The 25,679-nt window shown below is 46.7% G+C and overlaps 1 protein-coding gene across 1 annotated transcript in view; it reads right to left on the minus strand.

Moving 5' to 3' along the window:
* Positions 1-25,679, minus strand: part of ALDH16A1 (aldehyde dehydrogenase 16 family member A1) — a 123,426-nt gene that overhangs the window by 9,090 nt on the left and 88,657 nt on the right. Inside the window, exons 13-15 of the mRNA XM_075328598.1 lie at positions 22,025-22,192; positions 3,237-3,441; positions 2,120-2,305 (exon numbers count right to left, since the gene is read on the minus strand). Of these exons, the coding sequence (XP_075184713.1) occupies positions 2,120-2,305; positions 3,237-3,441; positions 22,025-22,192 (559 nt within the window). The remainder of the gene's footprint in view (positions 1-2,119; positions 2,306-3,236; positions 3,442-22,024; positions 22,193-25,679) is intronic.

Here is a 25,679-nt window from a genome sequence, read left to right on the forward strand (position 1 = left end):
TATTAGACTATACACTGTCTATACAGTTTTGCATTATGGTGCCTTGTGTATGCTTACCATCTGTCGGAATTACCACCGGTAAAAGGAATCGGTCACCAGGTTTTTTTATGCCAAATCTGATAGCAGTATAACGTAGGGGCAGAGATCCTGATTCCAGTGATGTGTCACTTACTGAGCTTAGGGTGGTTTTGATAGAATCACAGTTTTCTCTGCTGCAGATCTAGCAGAATTCAGAATGCTGAGCTGTGTTTAACCCCACCCACATCACTGATTGACAGCTTCCTGTGTACACTGTGCATAGGTAGAAAGCTGCCAATCAGTGGTGGGGTAATACAGAGCTAATGAATATGGAGAACTATATGGCAGCAGATTAACTATCATCTAGTGATAATCTGCTGCTGAGAAACAGTCAATACAATTACAGAAACTAGCCCAGAAAATAACATCACTGGAATCAGGGTCTCTGTCTCTACATTATGCTGTTGGCAAAAACCTGGTGACAGATTCCCTTTAATCTAGTGCAGACAGAATTGCAGTGTGTATTTGGGGCCTTCCTCTCTCCCCGCTTAAATAATCCTATTGTTGCAGCTGCATCTCCCTCCTCCCCACTGATATTTCTGGTGTAGATGTACATTGACAGAAAGCTGCTAATCAGTGGTGATTGTATGTATGGTTGGACCAGGAGGAACAAGGCACCTTGTCCTATAGTGATAATCTCCTGCTGATAAAACAGTGATTGCATTAAAACAAAAAAAAAAACACAACCTAGTAGGTGACACATCCCTATAATCAGGCTCTTAGCCCCTACATCATGCTGCTCTCAGATTACATTGCAAAACCTACTGATGGATTCCATCCAAGGCTATGTGCACATGCTGTTGATGTAGGGGCTGAGACCCCGATTGCAGCGATGTGTCACTTACAGGGCTGCTTGTTGCAGTTTTGATAGAATCCCTATTTTATCTGCTGGAAATCTAGCAGAGCTCAGAATGCCAAGCTGTGTATAATCCCGCCCACTCCACTGTATGCACAGAAATCTGCCAATCAGTGGTGGAGCGGGGGAAGACACAGATCATTAATTTACTAGTCCTCTAGTGATAATCTCCTGCTGATAAGACCGTCAATAAAACTACAGCAACTAGCCCAGCAAGTGACATCACTAGAATCAGGGTCTCTGTCTCTATATTATGCTGTTGGCAAAAATCTGGTGACAGATTCCCTTTAATCTAGTGCAGCCAGAATGGCAGTGTGTATTTAGGGTCTTCCTCTCTTACTGCTGCAGCTGCATCTCCCTCCTCCCCACTGATTTTTCTGGTGAATATTTACAGACAAGGTAGTACAGATTTCTTAATGGTATTAAAGATGCCACTTTCCCTAGTTAGATATTATATAGTTTAACAGATGCACACAATGTACTAATTTATGCAGAAAAGGGTTGTAATTTTGGGTACAATGTAAAGACAGAAAGCAGTGGGAGTACCAGACTCATTTATATTGTGAGGCTGCCAAGTGTCCGGCTTATGAGCATCATCGGGTCTACGTCTTGTGAAAATAATCTATCATCAGTCGCTAAACCGCAGCAAGAGTGGCGGCATCTGTCACTACAGCGGCATCTGTCAGTTCAGTTTCCTGAATTAATACAGAAACCTGCCCTTTCATGAAAGGGTCTGTGCGGAAATTAGGCCTAAGACACCCTAGTGGTGTCTCTGCCTTGGGGAAGTGCTGCAAGTCTGGAAGCCAAAGTCTGGAAGTGCTGTCTGGAAGCCAAAAGGAGGTCCAATGCGCTACTAGTGGGGTGTCTCTAATAAAGTGGTCATTCATTGCGTGCGTTTGTGGTTTGGAGACTATTAACCACATTATTATTCACCTAGTTCAGCCATTTAGGACACAACATTTTACACTTATAATACACTAGCTGTAGTACCCGGGATAGTAACCAAGTCTCCCCTCTGTCCCACTCTTCCCCCTCTGTCCCACTCTCCCACCAAAATCATATTAACTGACACATAAGCTGTCTTACCATTAAAAAAAAATGTTTATTTCTGCAGAAAGTAAACCGACCTTTCCTTATCAGAGAAAAATCAGCAAGCATTTGGAATTTAGGCCTAAATTGTGGTACCTGATAAAAGTCGAGAGCCGGCAGAGGGAACTTTTCACTTGGTATAACCACCACAGCATTTCCCCGAACAATCGCTGGAGCAAAGAGGCTCACAAAACTGAGGAGGGGATCTTCATCAGCACAAGCGATGCCCACGACTCCTACAGGTTCTCGTATAAGAACGGTCGCTCCATAAAGCAACGTTTCCTTAAAGAAAAGAGAATCAAATTAAATAACCCAGTTAGATAAGACAACTACAAAACCCATCACCTCTAAAAATAAATTTCTGGGTCCTGAAAAATATCCTATGAAGGTTTGTGGTAAGATGAGAAGATAAGCCAACTATGACAAACCAAGAGTTGGGTAGGTCAAGTTACAACTTCTCCAAATACATTTTCTTGCGAAATAAGGCCCCACCATGGATGTCTGCCAAATTCTACTCTCTTCACTCCTGTTGGGCACGTCTGGAACATCAGTATTTCCCGATCACTGCCAACTTTAATCTGGTCAGGTCTTCTTCTTCTAAGGCCACCATGTGGAAGACTGGTGTTATCCATACTGATCGTATTGCCCAATCATTGCTAACTTTAGTCTGGTCAGGTCTTCAAAGGCCACCATGTGGAAGACTGGTGTTATCCATACTGATCGTATTGCCCGATCATTGCCAACTTTAGTGTGGTCAGGTCTTCTTCTAAGGACACCATATGGAAGACCAGTGTTATCCATACTGATCATTGTGAAATTTAGTCTGGTCAGGTCTTCTTCTAAGGCCACCATGTGGAAGACTGGTGTTATCCATACTGATCGTATTGCCCGATCATTGCCAACTTTAGTGTGGTCAGGTCTTCTTCTAAGGACACCATATGGAAGACCAGTGCTTTCCATACTGATCATTGTGAAATTTAGTCTGGACAGGTCTTCTTCTAAGGCCACCTTGTGGAAGACCGGTGTTATTCATACTAATTGTATTGTCCGATCACTGCCAACTTTAGTCTGGTCAGGTCTTCTTGTAAGGCTACCATGTAGAAAACTGGTGTTATCCACCAATGGCACATAGAAACGGATTTCACGTATTAATATGTACATCACAAGTTTAAAGGCTTCAAAAACTAACCACATGATCTCATGCTCATCTTACCTGTACAGTGCCACCATATTTATCACAATACGCGCCCCAGTAGAAGAGTCGTTGGATGCTTAGGTCCACCTCCTGCAAAGCCTTCTCCTTAGACCGTCCAGTCAACGTACTAAGTCGCTGAGCTACCTCTTCCCTCCGCAGCTCAAGGTTTTCGGCCATATAGTATACAATTTGGGCTCGATTATGAGCTGCTCTTTTGCCCCATCTGTAAATTTTAAAGGATACACAATAAATTGAAAAATCAACCATGAAAGGGATTTGGGGTGTAAAGGACTTTTTTTCTTCTGTCCTTCTATACAATGTAGAGTACATGGGCTCAGATGCTCTATAAAAATGTGAAAACCTTCCCTTACCCCTTAATACTTTTCATCCTTGTATAGAAGTTTACGGCCTGGTGATGGTAGAAGTCATGTTACAGATAACACAAATTGGTGAATTTGCTATGGTCAAGGTCAGTTGGCTGCACCTAAAGCTAGCAGAATTTTGTTGTGCATTGCTTTAAGAAAACCATATGCTGCCACTGAGAAAAGGGAGAAAACAAGATTCTAGATAAAAGGGAAGACTATCCAAATTTAACGAGAGGAGTAAAGACCCCCATATATAATAAAGATGATGTTGATAAGTTCTTAATGTGTATGGAAGAACTGATCAATGGGGGAGATGTCAAATCGGGAAGGTTTGATTTTGGACTGCTGATTGCTTTGTTCTCAGGGTGACAAGCCACCGCCAGAGATGTCTGTCGGTGGCTTTATTATAGAGTGCACAAAAGCGGTTGGTCGAACGAGCACTAATGTGTATGGAAGAGACGATCAAAGATGGTCAATCAGGCAACTATCGTGTTATAACCTGCAGGGTAGTAAGTATAATATGAAAATTCCCGATGTGGGAAATGAGGAGATTGGTCATGGTGTCGTAGGACCATATCTTAAAGAAAACCTGTCAGCTTTTGGGATATGTAGGATTTTATAAAATTACTGTGTTCCCTATTATATCCAAATTTTAGAGCATTTATTTTCCTACAATTATTTGTTAAGTTGTACTTCTCTGACCCCCACCACAAATGTATAATTTGACAAGTGGGTGTTGTCAGTTTGGGCGGGGAGGGGGGGTGTCCCTATACTCTGACAATGTCAATAAGTATAGAAACACGTCCCTTAGACAAAGGAAATAGCCACACCCAGATGTCAATTTATTCACATTTCTAGGAGGAATAAGAGAAGAACGGCCAACATGGGGTTAGGAGAAAGGATGACGCAAAATTGTTATATTATAGGAAAGGACATGTCAGGAATGTGGGGAGTTCCACTTTTAAAAATAGACAAGTGGATACTGTAGTAAGGAGGGCAGAGATTGTAAATGATGTAGAAGCCCTGGTTGTATCTGAATCGCCAAACACAAACAAAAGAATACAGCAGCACTCTGTAAGAGCCAAGACATCTGCAAACATAGAATATATTAAATGTGAACTGCATTAATGCTATATAGAATATACTTAGAAAAATGAAGGTTCTTAGTGCAAAAATTAGCCAATTATTGTGAGCCCATCAACAGCGGCAAGGTGATCTTTCTTTGATGGGACCCTATGCTACAGTCATGCCTCTCCTGGACTAAAAGTCTATGAAATATCTAAAAGTTAAATTGCATTAATGCTATATAGCATATACTTAAAAAATGGAGGTACTTAGCGCAAAACTTAGCCAATTCATGTGAGCCCATCAACCATGGCAAGGTGACCTTTTTTTGATGTCACCCTATTCTACTGTCATACCTCTCCTGGACTAAAAGTCTACAAATATATGGGAGGATAGGATCTGGCACTAATTAAAGACACCCTGTGGCTGACTGGAGGAGAAGAGTCAGAATAGAGGCTGTTTACACCCCCAAATATATACTGCAAAAAAATGAATCTCCAAATCTAGCAAATGTGAACAGGTGCTGGTTGCTAAAACAACATAAAACACAAAAAAACAGCAGCACTTTGTAAGCGCTAACCTGTATGCAAACATAGAATATATGCAATGTAAACTGTATTAATGCCATATAGAACATACATAGAAAAATTAAGATTCTCTGCATAAAAATTGTCCAGTTCTTGTGTGCCCATCAACCGCGACAAGGTGACCTTTCTTTGATGGGACCCTATCTTGTCTTCATGCCTCTCTTGGACTAAAAGTCTACAAATATATGGGTAGATAGGATCTGACACGAATTAAAAACCACCCTGTGGCTGATGAACGGAGAGCACACTCAGAATAGGAAGCCGTCTATACCTCCAATATATACTGCAAAAAAATTGCATGTCCAATTATAGCAAGTGTGAATAGGTGCCAGCTGCCATAACTGCGAAAAACACAACCAAAAGAATACAGCAGCACTCTGTAAGCGCCAAGACATATGCAAACTTAGGAGATGTAGAGGGTGGAAGATAGAAGGAAGAAGGCAGAAGAAGGCAGAAGATATATACCGTATTTTTCGCTTTATAAGACGCACTTTTGTTCCCCCAAAATTTGGGGGAAAGTAGCGGGAGCGTCTTATAATCCGAATATACGGGGGGGGGGGTGTGTGTGTGTGTGTGTATATATGTACGTACGTACGTGTATATACATACATACATACATACATACATACATACATACATACATGCATATACACTACAGAGTCCAGGGGAGGTGGGGGCAGCTCTGGAGCGGTGCTGGGGCCAGGTGAAAGCTGCGGGCGGCAGCGTTAGATCTCCTGCTCCCGCTCATATAATATGCACTGCCGCTGTCCATCACCGTGGTGCTGAAACCGCACCACGGTGATGGGCTGGGGCAGCGGCGCATATTATATGTGCCTGTGCTCCCCTTTGATCGCACATACACCCCTGTGTTAGATATGGCCCCCATGCTGCTGCACATACCCTACTCATACCAGCCACAAGGGGCCGTGTGCCAGCCATAGAGGGCCGTGTGCCAGCCATAGGGGGCCGTGTGCCAGCCATAGGGGGCTTGTGCCAGCCATAGGGGCCGTGTGCTATCACTAGGGGCCGTGTGCCAGCCACAGGGGGCCGTGTACCAGCCATAGGGGACATGTGGCATCACTGGGGGCCGTGTGCCAGCCACAGGGGGCCGTGTGCCAGCCATAGGAGCCGTGTCCCAGCCATAGGGGCCATGTGCCAGCCATAGGGAGACGTGTGCCAGCCATAGGGAGACGTGTGCCAGCCATAGGGGACGTGTGCCAGCCATAGGGGACGTGTGCCAGCCATAGGGGACGTGTGCCAGCCATAGGGGGACGTGTGGCAGCCATAGGAGACGTGTGGCATCACTGGGGGACGTGTGGCATCACTGGGGGACGTGTGCCAGAACAAGGGGGCTATATTCAATATAAGGTGGCCATATCCAGATTAAGGGGGCTAATTTTAGGATGGGGGGGCTATGAGGGACAAATACCCTATAGACGGACACTGGCATTATAAGACGGACCCCATTTATTAAAAAATTCTCTATTCTTTCACCAAATTTGGGGGGGTGTCTTATAAAGCGAAAAAATACGATAGATAGATATACAAATGTATATATAGAAAGAGACAGACGGGGAAAGGGACAGACGGGGAAAGGGACAGACGGGGAAAGGGACAGACGGGGAAAGGGACAGACGGGGAAAGGGACAGACGGGGAAAGGGACAGACGGGGAAAGGGACAGACGGGGAAAGGGACAGACGGGGAAAGGGACAGACGGGGAAAGGGACAGACGGGGAAAGGGACAGACGGGGAAAGGGACAGACGGGGAAAGGGACAGACGGGGAAAGGGACAGACGGGGAAAGGGACAGACGGGGAAAGGGACAGACGGGGAAAGGGACAGACGGGGAAACGGACAGACGGGGAAACGGACAGACGGGGAAACGGACAGACGGGGAAACGGACAGACGGGGAAACAGACAGACGGGGAAACAGACAGACGGGGAAACAGACAGACGGGGAAACAGACAGACGGGGAAACAGACAGACGGGGAAACAGACAGACGGGGAAACAGACAGACGGGGAAACAGACAGACGGGGAAACAGACAGACGGGGAAACAGACAGACAGAGCACATTACTTGGCCAATTTAGTGTGAGGAATATCTGTGGTGTTGAAATATAGGTATATTAGCTTAGTTTTTACTTTTAATTAATTACATTTATATCTATTTATTTTGTGGTTTTTGTGTGCAGAATAAATTTTGTTAATACATTCTATTTTGTTAACAACAGTTATTAACCCGGGCGAAGCCGGGTAGTACAGCTAGTATATATATATATATACATACATATATATATATATATACATACATATATATATATATATATATATATATATATATATATATATATATATATATATAGATATAGATATAGATATATAGATATAGATAGAGATATCTATCTATGTAGATATAGATATATTTTTTCACTTTCCATAGAAAACACAAGTCCTAAAGAGTAGCAGACAAGAAGACACAATATTAAACTATAAGTGCACGTCTTGAATTCCTTTGAGCCAGAAGACTTTGGAATGTGATCTTATAGTAACAGTTAAAGAGGTTGTGGAAACACTTAAGAAAAGCTCGGCTGAATTTTTTTCGGAGTAGAATTTTTGGCAGCTCTTAAAACATGTTGCATTAAGTCTTGTAAGACCATTTACATATGTTGCATCATCTGCCACTTGCACAAAGATCGTGCTGAATAAATCGTTTTCATCCATTCAGAATATCTTCGTCTTAATAAATCTGGGAATTTCTGTGATCCATCTACATCAATGCCTGGCTAATCATATTCTCTGGCAATCGAAACCATGAGAAAACGATAACAGATTAATTAATCATGGAATTTTCCTTTCCAAAAAAAAGAAGAAGGGAATTTTGTTACTTACCGTAAATTCCTTTTCTTCTAGCTCCTATTGGGAGACCCAGACGATTGACGATTGGGTGTATAGCTACTGCCTCCGGAGGCCACACAAAGCATTACACTAAAAAGTGTAAGGCCCCTCCCCTTCTGGCTATACACCCCCAGTGGGATCACTGGCTCACCAGTTTTAGTGCAAAAGCAAGAAGGAGGAAAGCCAATAACTTGGTTAAACAAATTCACTCCGAGTAACATCGGAGAACTGAAAAAACCGTTCAACATGAACAACATGTGTACCCGAAAAAACCCAAAAATCCCGAAGGACAACAGGGCGGGTGCTGGGTCTCCCAATAGGAGCTAGAAGAAAAGGAATTTACGGTAAGTAACAAAATTCCCTTCTTCTTCGGCGCTCCATTGGGAGACCCAGACGATTGGGACGTCCAAAAGCTGTCCCTGGGTGGGTAAAGAAATACCTTATGTTAGAGCTGCGAAGACAGCCCTCCCCTACGGGGAGGCAACTGCCGCCTGCAGGACTCTTCTACCTAGGCTGGCGTCCGCCGAAGCATAGGTATGCACCTGATAATGTTTGGTGAAAGTGTGCAGACTCGACCAGGTAGCTGCCTGGCACACCTGTTGAGCCGTAGCCTGGTGTCGCAATGCCCAGGACGCACCCACGGCTCTGGTAGAATGGGCCTTCAGCCCTGATGGAACCGGAAGCCCAGCAGAACGGTAGGCTTCAAGAATTGGTTCTTTGATCCATCGAGCCAGGGTGGCTTTGGAAGCCTGCGACCCTTTGCGCTTACCAGCGACAAGGACAAAGAGTGCATCGGAGCGGCGCAGGGGCGCCGTGCGGGAAATGTAGATTCTGAGTGCTCTCACCAGATCTAACAAATGTAAATTCTTCTCATACCGATGAACTGCATGAGGACAAAAAGAAGGCAAAGAGATATCCTGATTAAGATGAAAAGAGGATACCACCTTCGGGAGAAACTCCTGAATGGGGCGCAGCACTACCTTGTCCTGGTGGAAGACCAGGAAAGGAGCCTTGGATGACAGCGCTGCTAGCTCAGACACTCTCCGAAGAGATGTGATCGCTACCAGAAAAGCCACTTTCTGTGATAGTCTAGAAAGTGAAACCTCCCTCAGAGGCTCGAAGGGCGGCTTCTGGAGGGCAACTAGTACCCTGTTCAGATCCCATGGATCTAACGGCCGCTTGTACGGGGGTACAATATGACAAACCCCCTGCAGGAACGTGCGCACCTTAGGAAGTCGTGCTAGACGCTTTTGAAAAAAGACGGATAGCGCCGAGACTTGCCCTTTAAGGGAGCCAAGCGACAAACCTTTTTCTAACCCAGATTGCAGGAAAGAAAGAAAGGTAGGCAATGCAAAAGGCCAGGGAGACACTCCCTGAGCAGAGCACCAGGATAAGAATATCCTCCACGTTCTGTGGTAGATCTTAGCGGACGTGGGCTTCCTAGCCTGTCTCATGGTGGCAACGACCCCTTGGGATAATCCTGAAGACCCTAGGATCCAGGACTCAATGGCCACACAGTCAGGTTCAGGGCCGCAGAATTCCGATGGAAAAACGGCCCTTGGGACAGTAAGTCTGGTCGGTCTGGTAGTGCCGACGGTTGGCCGACCGTGAGATGCCACAGATCCGGATACCACGCCCTCCTTGGCCAGTCTGGGGCGACGAGTATGACGCGGCTGCAGTCGGATCTGATCTTGCGTAGCACTCTGGGCAAGAGTGCCAGAGGTGGAAACACATAAGGGAGCCGGAACTGCGACCAATCTTGCACTAAGGCGTCTGCCGCCAGAGTTCTGTGATTGCGAGACCGTGCTATGAAGGTTGGGACCTTGTTGTTGTGCCTGGACGCCATTAGATCGACGTCCGGCCTTCCCCAGCGGCTACAGATTTCCTGAAACACGTCCGGGTGAAGGGACCATTCCCCTGCGTCCATGCCCTGGCGGCTGAGGAAGTCTGCTTCCCAGTTTTCTACGCCGGGGATGTGAACTGCGGATACGGTGGAGGCCGTGGCTTCCACCCACGTCAGAATCCGCCGGACTTCCTGGAAGGCTTGCCGACTGCGTGTCCCTCCTTGGTGATTGATGTATGCCACCGCTGTGGAGTTGTCCGACTGAATTCGGATCTGCTTTCCTTCCAGCCACTGCTGGAAGGCTAGTAGGGCAAGATACACTGCTCTGATTTCCAGAACATGGATCTGAAGGGTGGACTCCTGCTGAGTCCACGTACCCTGAGCCCTGTGGTGGAGAAAAACTGCTCCCCACCCTGACAGACTCGCGTCTGTCGTGACTACCGCCCAAGACGGTGGTAGGAAGGATCTTCCCTGTGATAATGAGGTGGGAAGAAGCCACCATTGCAGAGAGTCCTTCTGTGAAAAGGATACTTTCCTGTTCAGGGATGTTGACTTCCCGTCCCATTGGCGGAGAATGTCCCAATAAGAGGACGCAGATGAAACTGCGCAAACGGAACCGCCTCCATTGCCGCCACCATCTTCCCGAGGAAGTGCATGAGGCGTCTTAAGGAGTGCGACTGACCTTGACGGAGAGTCTGCACCCCAGTCTGTAGTGACCGCTGCTTGTCCAGCGGAAGCTTCACTAGCGCTGAGAGGGTATGAAACTCCATGCCAAGATACGTTAGTGATTGGGTCGGTGACAGGTTTGACTTTGAGAAGTCGATGATCCACCCGAAAGTCTGGAGAGTCTCCAGCGCAACATTCAGGCTGAGTTGGCATGCCTCTTGAGAGGGTGCCTTGACAAGTAGATCGTCCAAGTAAGGGATCACAGAGTGTCCCTGTGAGTGCAAGACTGCTACCAGTGCCGCCATGACCTTGGTGAACACCCGTGGGGTTGTCGCCAGACCGAATGGCAGAGCTACGAACTGAAGATGGTCGTCTCCCATCACGAAACGTAGAAAACATTGGTGCTCTGTAGCAATCGGCACGTGGAGATAAGCATCTTTGATGTCTATTGATGCTAGGAAATATCCTTGAGACATTGAGGCAATGACGGAGCGGAGGGTTTCATCCGGAACCGCCTGGCCTCCACGTGCTTGTTGAGCAGTTTTAGGTCCAGAACGGAACGGAAAGAGCCATCCTTTTTTGGCACCACAACCAGATTGGAGGAAAACCGTGTCTTGTTCCTGAAGAGGAACAGGGATTACCACTCCTTCTGCCTGCAGAAGAGCATCGGCTCGGTGGGGAGGTGGGGACGTTCTGAAGAATCGAGTCGGAGGACGAGAACAGAACTCTGTCCTGTGCACGTGGGCACAATGTCCCTCACCCACCGGTCTGTGACCTGTGGCAGCTAAATGTCGCCAAAGGCGAGCGAGTCTGCCATCAACCGCGGATGCGGAGAGATGAGAGAGCTGAGAGTCATGAGGAGACCGCCTTGGTAGCGGTTCCTCCGGCTGCCTTCCTTGGGCGTGATTGAGCCCCCGGAAACTGAGCCCCTCTGAGGCTTTTCAGCTCTTTTGGACGAGGACAATTGGGACCTGCCCGAGCTTGGGAAGGACCGAAACCTCGACTGTCCTTCCAGGACAGCATTAATAGGGTAAGTCGCAATGCAGACATTGCGAGGTTACGGACGCCCCTGCGGCACAAATGTACATATGCTCAAGACCAGCTGTGCAAGAACAGCTGAAAAGCTTAGGGTGCCCATACGGCTGTAAATGCCGGAGCAACCGACACGCCGATAGCCTCATAGACAGATTTCAACCAGAGTCCATCTGTCTGGCATCTTTAAGTGAAGTCCCATCTCCACTGCAACTATAGCTCTAGCCGCAAGCCTGGAGATTGGAGAATCCACCTTTGGACCCTGGGTCCCGCGCTTGACCACGTCAGGGGGAAAAGGATAACGTGTATCCTTAATACGTTTGGAGAAAACGCTTATCTGGTAAGCGTGGTGTTCCTGGACTGCTTCTCTGAAGTCAGCGTGGCCAGAAAAATACTCAATATACGTTTGAGCTACTGAAAATGGGACTTCTCCTGCTGTGAAGCTGACTCCTCCGCTGGGGGAGCTGAGGGAGAAAGATCCAACATTCCATTGATGGACGCTATAGGATCATTCCTTATGGCGTCACCATCCGGTGTATCCGGATTGAGAGCGTTGTCAGGATCAAAGTCCTGATGAGCTACGTCTGCCTCATCATACAGAGAGCCTCTGGGACCCCCCCCGGAGCACCGATTTTATTCCCAATGAGGGTGGCCAGGGAGCAATGATCCAGATTGCCCATGGCCTGTCCGGACTGCAAGTCTCTATCCCATTGCAACTCCATCCCTGTCCTTGGACAGGGTTGACAGGTGGTTCCTTTGGCCACGTCTAGTAGAGACCCCGGCTGACCAAGTGCTCCAGGGGAGCATTGCACACAATGGGGTTCAGTGCCGTGGAACAGTATCACATGCAGTAAAAACAGCATCGAAAGCTTGTGTTGCTTATATGCTGCTGCCGACTAGCCATCTAGGACATAGAGCCAAGAATGGCGACCGTACAATGCAATGTATAGCATACAAGCATAAAGTACAATGAACACTGCAGCACATGCAATACAAGCAGCATAGAAAGCCTGTGCCTTGGCACCCCTGCTTTTCTGCTGCTGTAGACTAGCCATCTAGGGGAATATAGCCCAGAATATCGACCATACAGTGCAATGTATAGCATACAAGCATAAGTACAAATGAACACTGCAACCCCTGCAATACAAGCAGCATAGAAAAAACCTGTGCCTCAGCACCCCTGCTTTTCTGCTGCTGTAGTCTAGTCATTCTAGGCGAAAATAGCCCAGACTAGCGACCGTACAGTGCAGTGTATAGCATACAAGCATAAATACACATGAACACTTCAGTACATGCAATACAAGCAGCATAGAAAGCCTGTGCCTTAGCACCCCTGCTTTCCTGCTGCTGATGTGTCGCCATCTAAGAGGGCATATAGCCAAAAATAGCGACCTATGCAGTGTAAGCATAAAAATACAAATGGACAACTGCGGTATTTAGTGGGGTCAGCACTTCAGGTGCCGCTTACCGCCCGCCTATAAGCGGGTGTGTGGTCGCCCTAGTCCTGTGCCTGGTTGCCCAGAGTCCGATCTCTCAGCTCGGACTGCAGGAATGGCTGCCGGCGTCCTTCTCCAGCTCGTGTGAGTAGGGGCGGGCCGTGGGCGTGCCCCCAAGTCAGAGCGGGAAACCGGCGTCCCACAGTGTCCAGTGAGAGGGCTGGAGCATGTAAATAAGGCTCCAGCCCTCGGCGCTGCTGATTGTACAGCGTCTCTCCCCTACCCTGATTGACAGGGTGGGGGCGGGAACGAAGCGGAGCTAGGCCGCAAAAGCTGGGGACTGGATTTATAAGCGCCGCCGCCGTAAAAGCGCGGTCGGCGCTAAGTCCCCGGCGCACTACAAGTCCCAGCCGCGCCGCCGCTCCCGGAGCGTCCGGCGCGGTAGTTCCCCATACATAAAGTCACTCAGCTAGGCTGCAGTGACTGTAACCCTTTACTGTCCCCGGCGCACTGGCACACCCAGCAAGTCTGGAGTGTGCTGTGCCTGTGTGTACGGGGACATAGAGTACCTGAATGGTGCAGGGCCATGTCCCTGAACGGTACCCAGCTCCGTATCCAGCAGGTTCAATGGGTCTGTGGATGGAGCCCGGCCTCAGGGCTTTGGGGCCGGTAAGATCCCACGTCCTCAGAGCCCCTCAGGGGGATGTGGAAGGAAAACAGCATGTGGGCTCCAGCCGCCGTACCAGCAATAGGTACCTCAACCTTACAAACCACAAGCGGGGTGAGAAGGGAGCATGCTGGGGGCCCTATATGGGCCCTCTTTTCTTCCATCCGATATAGTCAGCAGCTACTGCTGACTAAACAGTGGAGCTATGCGTGGATGTCTGACCTCCTTCGCACAAAGCAGAAAACTGGTGAGCCAGTGATCCCACTGGGGGTGTATAGCCAGAAGGGGAGGGGCCTTACACTTTTTAGTGTAATGCTTTGTGTGGCCTCCGGAGGCAGTAGCTATACACCCAATCGTCAATCGTCTGGGTCTCCCAATGGAGCGCCGAAGAAATGAAGCCTGACGGTAGGTTTGTGAACTTGGCTGTACCTTAAGCAATTGAGGGCATCTTCTAAAGTTCTCAAGATTCAGCCACAAACATATACGATAAATCAATGTAACGAGGCCGGCCATGGACTGGCTAATAAACCCCCTAATTACAAAGGCCCGTACAGGTAGGATTGGCTCAATTCAAATCAATGGTCCTTTATATGAGGTTCAGGCCCAGCGATAATCATGGGTGTAGAAAAGAGGTTGTGTGTATGTATGTGTATATATATTATATATTATATATATATATATATATATATATATATATATATATATATATATATTATATGCGGTATATATTATATATATTATATATGTTTTCTTAGCAAGACATCATCATTAACAGGGTTTTCCAGTTTCAGAAAACCTACTTCCCGATCTGCAATTTTAAATAAAAAACAAAACCCCCCAAAAAAAACCCAAATAAACACAAAAATAAACAGACTGTTCTTTACTCACCCTTCCCAGGTCCAGTGTTCAGTCTACGAAGCTATTCCTGGTGTCTATTGGAATGTTAATGGCGCTTCAACCAATAAGTAAGCCTGGCGGCTCTGTTCGTGTGCATGGCACCGACGGCTGAGGTCAGTAATTAGCTGCAGCTAAAGGCGTGGTATACATTATATTATAATTATATATATATATATATACATATATATATATATATATATATTACATACACACACATACATACATACAATATACACAGTGCCTTGCGAAAGTATTCAGCCCCCTTGAATTTTTCACCCTTTTCCCACATTTTAGGCTTCAAACAAAGAAAAATGTTAATGTTCTGGTGAAGAATCAGCAACAAGTGGGACACAATTGGGAAGTTGAAAAACATTTATTGCTTATTTTAAACTTTTTAAAAAAATAAATCAACTGGAAATTGGGGCGTGCAATATTATTCATCCCCTTTACTTTCAGTGCAGCAAACTCACTCCAGAAGTTCATTGAGGATCTCTGAATGATCCAATGTTGTCCTAAATGACTGATGATGATAAATATAACCCCCTGTGTGTAATCAAGTCTCCGTATAAATGCCCCTGCTCTGTGATAGTCTCAGTGTTCTGTATAAAGCACAGAGAGCATCATGAAGACCAAGGAACACAACAGGCAGGTCCGTGATACTGTTGTGGAGAAGTTTAAAGCCAGATTTGGTTACAAAAAGTTTTCCAAATCTTTAAACATCCCAAGGAGCATTGTGCAAGCGTCATATTGAAATGGAAGGCGTATCATACCCCTGCAAATCTACCAAGACCCGGTCGTCCATCCAAACTGTCATCTCACACAAGGAGAAGACTGATCAGAGATGCAGCCAAGAGGCCCATGATCACTCTGGATGAACTGCAGAGATCTACAGCTGAGGTGGGAGAGTCTGTCCATAGGACAACAATCAGTCGTACTCTGCACAAATCTGGCCTTTATGGAAGAGTGGCAAGAAGAAAGCCATTTCTCAAAGATGTCCATAAAAAGTGTTGTTTAAAGTTTGCCACAAGCCACCTGGGAGACACCAAACATGTGACATAAGGTGCTCTGGTCAGATGAAACCAAAATCGAACTTTTTGGGCCCAATACCAAACGATATGTTTGACGTAAAAGCAAGACAGCTCATCACCCTGAACACACCATCCCCACAGTCATACATGGTGGAGGCAGCATCATGGTTTGCACCTGCTTTTCTTCAGCAGGGACAGGGAAGATGGTTATAATTGATGGTCAGATGGATGGAGCCAAATACAGGACCATTCTTGAAGAAAACCTGTTGGAATCTGCAAAAGACCTGAGACTGAGACGGAGATTTGTCTTCCAACAAGACAATGATCCCAAACATAAAGCAAACTCTACAATGGAATGGTTCACAAATAAACGTATCCAGGTGTTAGAATGGCCAAGTCACAGTCCAGACCTGAATCCAAGTCACAGTCCAGACCTGAATCCAATCGAGAATCTGTGGAAAGAGCTGAAAACTGCTGTTCACAAACGCCTCCATCCAACCTCACTCAGTTCCAACTGTTTACAAATGAAGAATAGGCGAGAATTTCAGTCTCTCCATGTGTAAAACTGATAGAGACATACCCCAAGAGACTGCAGCTGTAATCGCAGCAAAAGGTGGCGTTACAAAGTATTAAGTTACAGGGGATGAATAATATTGCACGCACCAATTTTCAGTTTATTATTTTTTACAAAAATTTAAAATACGCAATAAATATCGTTCACCTTCACAATTGTGTCCACTTGTTGTTGATTCTTCACCATAAAATTTATATCTTTATGTTTGAAGCCTGAAATGTGGGAAAAGGTTGAAAAATTCAAAGGGGCCGAATACTTTCGCAAGGCACTGTATATTACCCCATATGATTTTGATAAAATCACTGTTTTCGCTGTTGCAGATATAGCAGTTACACGGAGCTCATGAAAATGCTTGACTACCTGCAGCACGCCAAATAGTCCTGTAATGATAACCTCCTGCTGATTAAACTGTATTTTTTATCAAAACTACACTAAGCAGTCCAGTAAGTGACACATTGTTGGAATCAGGATTGGATCTCTGATTATGCTGCACTCAGATTAGGTGAAATTTCTGGGGGAATCTTGCCATCTCCCAATAGGATCCAGAGCGATATGTTCGGTTTACCGCCCAGTATAATATACAATTGTTCTGAACACTTGGACTCCCATGATTGCATTGGGTATCCATAGCTGTATGATTCCTGCTGGCAAAGGATCAATAGACGACTGCTAGTGCACTAAATATAGTATATGGTGGGTTTTCCCAATGGTATTATTTTTGGGTTCTCTATTTTTGGCCTCTCTCTAGGTCATAGAGGTCTCTTTGTAAGGGAGAATTTACTATGTACTGTAAATAGGACCACGTCAGAGCCTTGGGAATTAGGTCCTTATATTTTACCCTGGTTTTTGGTCAGGTTCCCCATTTTAATTTACCTACTACCTTCTCCTTATTCTTGCTCCGTGCCCATCTGAAGCGCGTGGGTAATAGGTTAGGAAACCATTACTGATTAACAAAAAACAGCTGATTGGCCATGATTTATGGCACTGGCTTATCTCCGGGAAAACAAAGGGATCAGCAGACCAAACCTGGACACAGCGGATCCTTATCTTCACCATCAATCATCTACCGAAGGTCCCCAAATACATTAACCTGGTGGTTAAACCCCGATATCGGCAGACCTTGGTCTAATGTGAAAGGAACCGCAGCAACTCAGTTGCAAAGTGGAGACCCCATAATGTTACAGAGCGGGGGCCGAGTGCTGAGAAGCAGGGGACAGAAAAGTCACCACCGATCTGGTGACCCCATAACTGCAGAGACCAGACCTCCTCTGGTAACATCTGCACCAACACTGCGCCCCCGGGAGCTTCACAGCTGAGCAGCTGCAGCCGTACAATGCCGAGCCACGCATCACCAAGCACAATGCCGAGCCACGCACCACCAAGCACAATGCCGAGCCAAGCATCACCAAGCACAATGCCGAGCCACGCATCACCAAGCACAATGCCGAGCCACGCATCACCAAGCACAATGCCGAGCCACGCATCACCAAGCACAATGCCGAGCCACGCATCACCAAGCACAATGCCGAGCCAAGCATCACCAAGCACAATGCCGAGCCGTACATCACCAAGCACAATGCCGAGCCGTACATTACCAAGCACAATGCCGAGCCATACATCACCAAACACAATGCCGAGCCATACATCACCAAGCACAATGCCGAGCCACGCATCACCAAGCACAATGCCGAGCCGTACATCACCAAGCACAATGCCGAGCCACGCATCACCAAGCACAATGCCGAGCCGTACATCACCAAGCACAATGCCGAGCCGTACATCACCAATCACAATGCCGAGCCGTACATCACCAAGCACAATGCCGAGCCGTACATCACCAAGCACAATGCCGAGCCGTACATCACCAAGCACAATGCCGAGCCACGCATCACCAAGCACAATGCCGAGCCACGCATCACCAAGCACAATGCTGAGTCGTACATCACCAAGCACAATGCCGAGCCACGCATCACCAAGCACAATGCCGAGCCACGCATCACCAAGCACAATGCTGAGCCAAGCATCACCAAGCACAATGCCGAGCCATAGATCACCAAGCACAATGCCGAGCTGTACATCACCAAGCACAATGCCGAGCCACGCATCACCAAGCACAATGCCGAGCCGTACATCACCAAGCACAATGCCGAACCACGCATCACCAAGCACAATGCCGAGCCACGCATCACCAAGCACAATGCCGAGCCGTACATCACCAAGCACAATGCTGAGTCGTACATCACCAAGCACAATGCCGAGCTGTACATCACCAAACACAATGCCGAGCCACGCATCACCAAGCACAATGCCGAGCCGTACATCACCAAGCACAATGCCGAGCCACGCATCACCAAGCACAATGCCGAGCCACGCATCACCAAGCACAATGCCGAGCCGTACATCACCAAGCACAATGCCGAACCACGCATCACCAAGCACAATGCCGAGCCACGCATCACCAAGCACAATGCTGAGTCATACATCACCAAGCACAATGCCGAGCCGTACATCACCAAGCACAATGCCGAGCCACGCATCACCAAGCACAATGCCGAGCCACGCATCACCAAGCACAATGCCAAGCCGTACATCACCAAGCACAATGCCGATCCGTACATCACCAAGCACAATGCAGAGCCGTACATCACCAAGCATAATGTAGAACCGTACATCAACAAGCACAATGCCGAGCCGTACATCACCAAGCACAATGCAGAGCCGTACATCAACAAGCACAATGCTGAGCATCAGATGGAGCAGTGTAAAGCTGACACCACCATTAGACTGTGGAGGAGACGTGTTCTGTTCAGTGACGGATCACACTTCTCTATCGCTGTCTGATGGAGGAGTCTGGGTTTGGTGAATTTCAGGAGAACATTACTCCCAGACTGTGTTGTGCCTGTAGTACAGTTTGGTGGAGGAGGATAATGCTCTGGGCTGTTTTTCAAGAGTTGGCCTCTTAGTTCCAGTGATGAGAAATCTTAATCCCTCACCACAAGACATTATGGACAATTGCAGCCTCCACCATTGTGGGAACAGTTTGAAGAAGACCCTTTTCTGTTACCAATAACGGTGCCCAGTGCACATGCGCCATATAAAACATAGAGGGGGAGTTTAGTGTGTATGGATATGACTGACCGCAGAGTCCTAGTCCCACACCCATCCAATACCTAGAATGGAGATTGTGACCCCGGCTCCCCCCAACATCAGTATCAGGTCACAAAGGCTCTTCCTGATGAAGGGGCAAAACTCCCCTCACACCCATCCAAAATCTGGAATAAACTCCTCCCAGAAGAGCGGGAACTGTTATATCTATCAAAGGGACAACTACATAATAATGTCTATGGATGCAGAATGGGAGGTCATAAAAGCCTCTGCTGTGGAAATGATGTGGAGGGGCATTTTATATATATATTATATATATATATATATATATATATATATATATATATATATATATATATATATATATAATTGCCTTATTCTGTCTGTCTGTCTTGCTCCAAAATGGTGTCCTTACGGTGACACAAAGCTGATTGGCCGCTGGGCTCGCCATGGCCCCGCCCCCCCGCACGGATTGGCCGCTGGCCCAGGCAACTCGCCCACGCCCTGCCCCCCTCACGCAATGCACGCTCGCTCTGGCCCCGCCCCCCGCACGCATTCCCCGAACCGACCGACACGGAGCCACGACTCCCAGGTGAGTACTGTACCCCCGGGAGCCCACATCAGCGTACGCCGCCAACCCAGCTGACACATACCCTCGCATTCCTGGGGTTGCCGCCGTATGCTGGTGTGGGCTCCCGTGCGAGCGGGGGACGGGATACACTGGTAACCATGGTAGCATAGTTACCAGCGCATCAAGGTCCTGCAGCGGCGGAACATACACACACGCACACACATAACAACACACACACATCAGATCACACTCACTCTCACACACATCACATCGCATCCACACACTCTCAACATCCTGGGATATCGCTTGCTTCTCGGCGGCGATACTGTGCAGTGAACTTCCAGGACCTGCCGGAGGATCACATGGCCAGAAGCATGTGGTATCTCCGGATGTTGTGAGTGTGAGCGCGTATGTGCAATATCGTCAATGTGTGTGTGTGTGAGTGTATGCGATCGGGTGTGTGTGAGTGTATGCGATCGGGTGTGTGTGTGAGTGTATGCGATCCGATCTGTGTCGGCAGAGGAGCACAGTGTGCTGGAAGAGGCTGGGAGGAGAGAGGCTGATCCTGGGGAAGGCTGGGAGGGGGAGGCTGAGAGAAGAGAGGCTGATGCTGGGGGAGGCTGAGGCTGGGAGGAGAGAGGCTGATGCTGGGGACAGAAAAGGCTGATGCTGGGAGGAGAGAGGCTGATGCTGGGAGGAGAGAGGCTGATGCTGGGAGGAGAGAGGCTGATGCTGGGAGGAAAGAGGCTGATGCTGGGAGGAAAGAGGCTGATCCTGGGCAAGGCTGGGAGGGGGAGGCTGAGAGAAGAGAGGCTGATGCTGGGGGAGGCTGAGGCTGGGGTAGGTTGGGAGGAGAGAGGCTGATTCTAGGGACAGAAAAGGCTGATGCTGGGAGGAGAGAGGCTGATGCTGGGAGGAGAGAGGCTGATGCTGGGAGGAGAGAGGCTGATGCTGCGGGCAGAGAGGCTGATGCTGGTGCAGCATGGGGGATGGAGCACGATGGGCGGTGCGCAGCATGGGGGATGGAGCACGTTTGGGAGTGCGCAGCATGGCGGATGGAGCACGTTTGGGAGTGCGCAGCATGGCGAATGGAGCACGTTTGGGAGTGCGCAGCATGGCGGATGGAGCACGTTTGGGAGTGCGCAGCATGGCGGATGGAGCACGTTTGGGAGTGCGCAGCATGGTGGATGGACCACGTTTGGGAGTGCGCAGCATGGCGGATGGAGCACGTTTGGGAGTGCGCAGCATGACGGATGGAGCACATTTGGGAGTGCGCAGCATGGCGGATGGAGCACGTTTGGGAGTGCGCAGCATGGCGGATGGACCACGTTTGGGAGTGCGCAGCATGGCGGATGGAGCACGTTTGGGAGTGCGCAGCATGGCGGATGGACCACGTTTGGGAGTGTGCAGCATGGCGGATGGAGCACGATGGGGGGTGCGCAGCATGGGGGATGGAGCACGATGGGGGGTGCACACCTCCCCCCAACACACACACACACACAACACACCACACACACACTGGGAACCACAAACACCGCCCTACACAGACACCCACACACACAGACAACGCTGCACACACACAACACCCAACACACAAACACCGCGGCATACATAAATATACGCACATACCGCACAACACACACATTGCACAAAACATACCTCCCCCCAAAACACACCACAGCCACACACAACGCTACAGACACACAGCGCTCCACAAACAACGCAACACAAACAACACCGCTCTCACCCCCCCCGCCACACCCAGACAACACCCAGAACATGTACAGCGCCCTACACAAACACTTGGTAACTACAGACAACAACATCTATATATATATATATATATATATATATATATATATATATATATATATATATATATATATATATATATATATAAATATATAGCAAGAATTATACATGAACCACACAATACGTAAATTCTAGAATACCCGATGCGTAGAATCCGGCCACCTTCTAGTATATATATATACTAGACTATACACACACACACACACACTGTATGGAAAAAAGTGGAAAGTTAGACAAAGTATAGCGCGGACCTGACTTACCCCGGAGCAGCTTTGTGAGCCGCCTCCACTGCGTTGCGCACATCCTTCCTATTGCCATCAGCCACATACGCCATGACAGTGCCATCAGATCCAAGGATGGGTCGAGAGTACATACCATCCGGACGTTTTTGGGCTCCTCCATAATACAGCTTGTAAGTTCTATCCACACTGAAGGCAAAAACAAACATAAAACATTAAGATTATTCATATGAATGTCCAAATGCGGGACTGGTTTTCACCCCACTGGAGCACAGAATCTTCTTATTATTTATTATATATATATATATATATATATATATATATATATATATATATATATATATATATATATATATATATATATATATATATATATATATATATATTTTTTTTTTTTTTTGCAATGTATTTTTCCCATACCACAATCTATATTAAAAGCAAAACTTATTAGTCTTGCAGTTTTCACTTTTTTGGACTCACACTTCCTGTTGTTTCAGGAAACAACACATGTACATAGCCATAATAACTAAACTCTGACACAATCTTTTGTATTGAAGCATCTAATGAGCGTGTGCAGAAGTTATCATGCAAGGCATGAGGAGCTGTGATATCGCCTATTGTGATTGGTGGAGACTATTTTACAGGTGTGTATAGAGGGGTTGCCTTTCATTAGAACCCTGTTGATGATGATAATGAAACTGCTGAAAACTCTCTGAAATAGGTAGAAGTCTAAAAAAAAGCCCCGTTAAAACGGCAAGATTATTTTATATATATATATATATATTTTTTATTTATTTTTTATAAACATCGTGATAATATACTTTTTTTTTTTTTTTTTTTAATCTTTTTCATCCAAGCAGCTCACAGACCGATGAATATCAGTGCCTGGAGTAAAACAGACTGAGCACAGAAAGCGAAACATATGGAACTAATTAGTAAGAGAAAGTAAGTAGAAGTCACTTTCCTTAACACCTCCCTTCTCCGGTCACTTTATGTTTATTTATATATATATATATATATATATATATATATATATATATATATATATATATATATATATATATACATACACACACACACACACACATTATATATATATATATATATATATATATTATATATATATATATATATATTATATTTTATATATTATATATATATATTATATTTTATATATTATATATATATATTATATTTTATATATTTATATATATATATATATATATATATATATATATATATATATATATTCTTACCATTTCAAATGTGCTCGATCTTTGCTCTTGTTTTGGTTTATTCTTGCTACTGTCCTGAGTACTCATTTTTTTCCCCCATTTTAATTTGCTAAAAAAATGAACTTTTTTCTTTAGTTCTAATTGTTATGTTTTTGGTGTTTTTTTGCCAAGGGGGCGTGGCTCACAGGGTAATTCTGCAGAGTAACCTAAGACACGCCCAAGAGGATCCTGTGAGCCACGCCCCCTAGGAACAGACACAATTAGCAGTGAATTTAAAAGGACATTATCTCTGTGACTTAACAGAGGATTTAAAAAAAAAAAAAAAGACAAAAAAAACAAAATAAAGAATTCTCAGGGGCAGTGGTAATTTTTTTTTTGTCTATGTATTTGAGAAGGCAAGGTGAGAAAAAAAAAATCCCTACACATTTTGGCATTTATATGAACCTTTACTTATTTAGGGAAAGGGGTGGTCTTCTGTCTGACCACACAAAGCCCATTATGGCTATCAACTGCAGCATCTAAGAGGTTAAAAGGTGTTCAAGTCAAGTGTTATGAGATGTAGGAGGTAGAAAACGTCAACATTACTGGCATTTGTCTAAAATTAGGTACAAAGCACCCACACCGTGCCATTGTGCGGGCGTTTTCTCCACTATGTGACATATAAAACATCTCATAGATCAGTGATCTTCCACTCTGGAAAAGCAAAACTGCAAAATAATAACACCTGAGAGGCCAATAATATAATCATTATATAAGCTGTGATGTAATTATGTCACAAAAGCTTTAAGGAGAAGGTATGTATGCAGACTTAACCCCTTAAAGGGGACGTGGTGGTGCAGAGGCAGTCCTATAGTGGTGGTACATGCCATATTTACAAAAGGGTTAAATTACCTGCTTACATTTATTATTCTCTATGTATTGCTGAGTTTACCCTCAAAAGAAAGCAGAGACCCTCTAATAGAATTGCACTTACCAGAAACCAAACAATTAGAGTTGGCCAGTGAATGGGCTCTCACACACAAATCTGCATCACTGTCAGGTCCCCTGCGTTCTGCAGAGGTTGGCTCCCCCTGGTGACTGGAAGCAGTCGCACAGAGTGATACTGGTACCTGATCTGTGTGTGAGAGCTGCAGAGCAATGCAGTGGGAACAGCGAGGGACCTGACAGCAGCGCAGATCTCTGTGTGAGAGCCCATCCACCGTCAGCACTTGATAACTGTAATTGTTTGGGGTCTGGTGAGTGCCATTTTTTATGGGGACTGTCTGCTTTCTGTGATGAAGAGTCTTGCTGTATTCTTTAACTTTCTTCGTTGCTTGGGCACTTCCTTATTGAACAGGAACTAGGGCATTAATCATTAAGGAGTTGTCCAATCTTTTGCTAAAAGACTGCAATCTCTCTAAAGGACTGTACATTTCTGAATCCTCACAGTGTGTGCACTGCACGCTGTCATGTTTCTCCGGTGTTGTCGGTGAGAGTGGGTATACTTACATACTTCCAGCCGAATTCTGTTTAGACAAGAGCGGCTCAATATCTTGAGGGATGCTGTGATGGTCTAGTCAGAATTTGGGACGTGATACAGTCACGTGACTGTCCACTTCTGTCACAGACAATTGGGTATCTTGACAGTGTGCGGTGCGCACACTGAGGGTGTGGAAGTCTGCAGTCACACAGAGTCCAGCTGTCAGTGCCATTTACTCTGGCAGAACTGCTGAGCTCAGTGATTGGCTGCAGCGCTCTTAATATGATGTCACCGCTGCAGCTAAACAACAGAGACCAGGACAGTGGTGGAGAATATGCTGGACCCAGGGAGGGTAAAGCAAAACAAATTTTTGTGTTTGTTTTTTTACACCTGACTAATCAATCCCCTTAAACTCGCCTTTCCTTGGCCCTCCCCTTTACTTCTCACATCTCCGCCACTCATCTGATCCGCTCCTTTGTCTTCTACCATCTTCTCTGTTGGGGTCTCTGCTGCTGCCATTCTTCGTACGGTCCTCACTTGGGGTGTAACGCAAGTCATTGACGTGATTCATATCCCATGGGATATTTTGGCGCTTGGTGAAGAACCGCAGCAGCATGGAAGGAGAAGATGATGGAAGACAGAGGAGCCGATCGGAGAACCGTTGGTGATGGGAGAATCAATAAAAGACTGGTGGTGGCGGCTCCTCCGGATCAGCCCAGCGGTCACGGAGCTTGGTGGTGAGGGCTCCTCCGGATCAGTCTGGGGAGCACAGAGCCTGGTGGTGGTGGCTCCTTCAGATCAGTCTGGGGAGCACAGAGCCTGGTGGTGGTGGCTCCTTCAGATCAGTCTGGGGAGCACAGAGCCTGGTGGTGGTGGCTCCTTCAGATCAGTCTGGGGAGCACAGAGCCTGGTGGTGGTGGCTCCTTCAGATCAGTCTGGGGAGCACAGAGCCTGGTGGTGGTGGCTCCTTCAGATCAGTCTG

This window comes from Anomaloglossus baeobatrachus, chromosome 11 (genome assembly GCF_048569485.1).
Source record: "Anomaloglossus baeobatrachus isolate aAnoBae1 chromosome 11, aAnoBae1.hap1, whole genome shotgun sequence".
NCBI lineage: Eukaryota > Metazoa > Chordata > Amphibia > Anura > Aromobatidae > Anomaloglossus > Anomaloglossus baeobatrachus.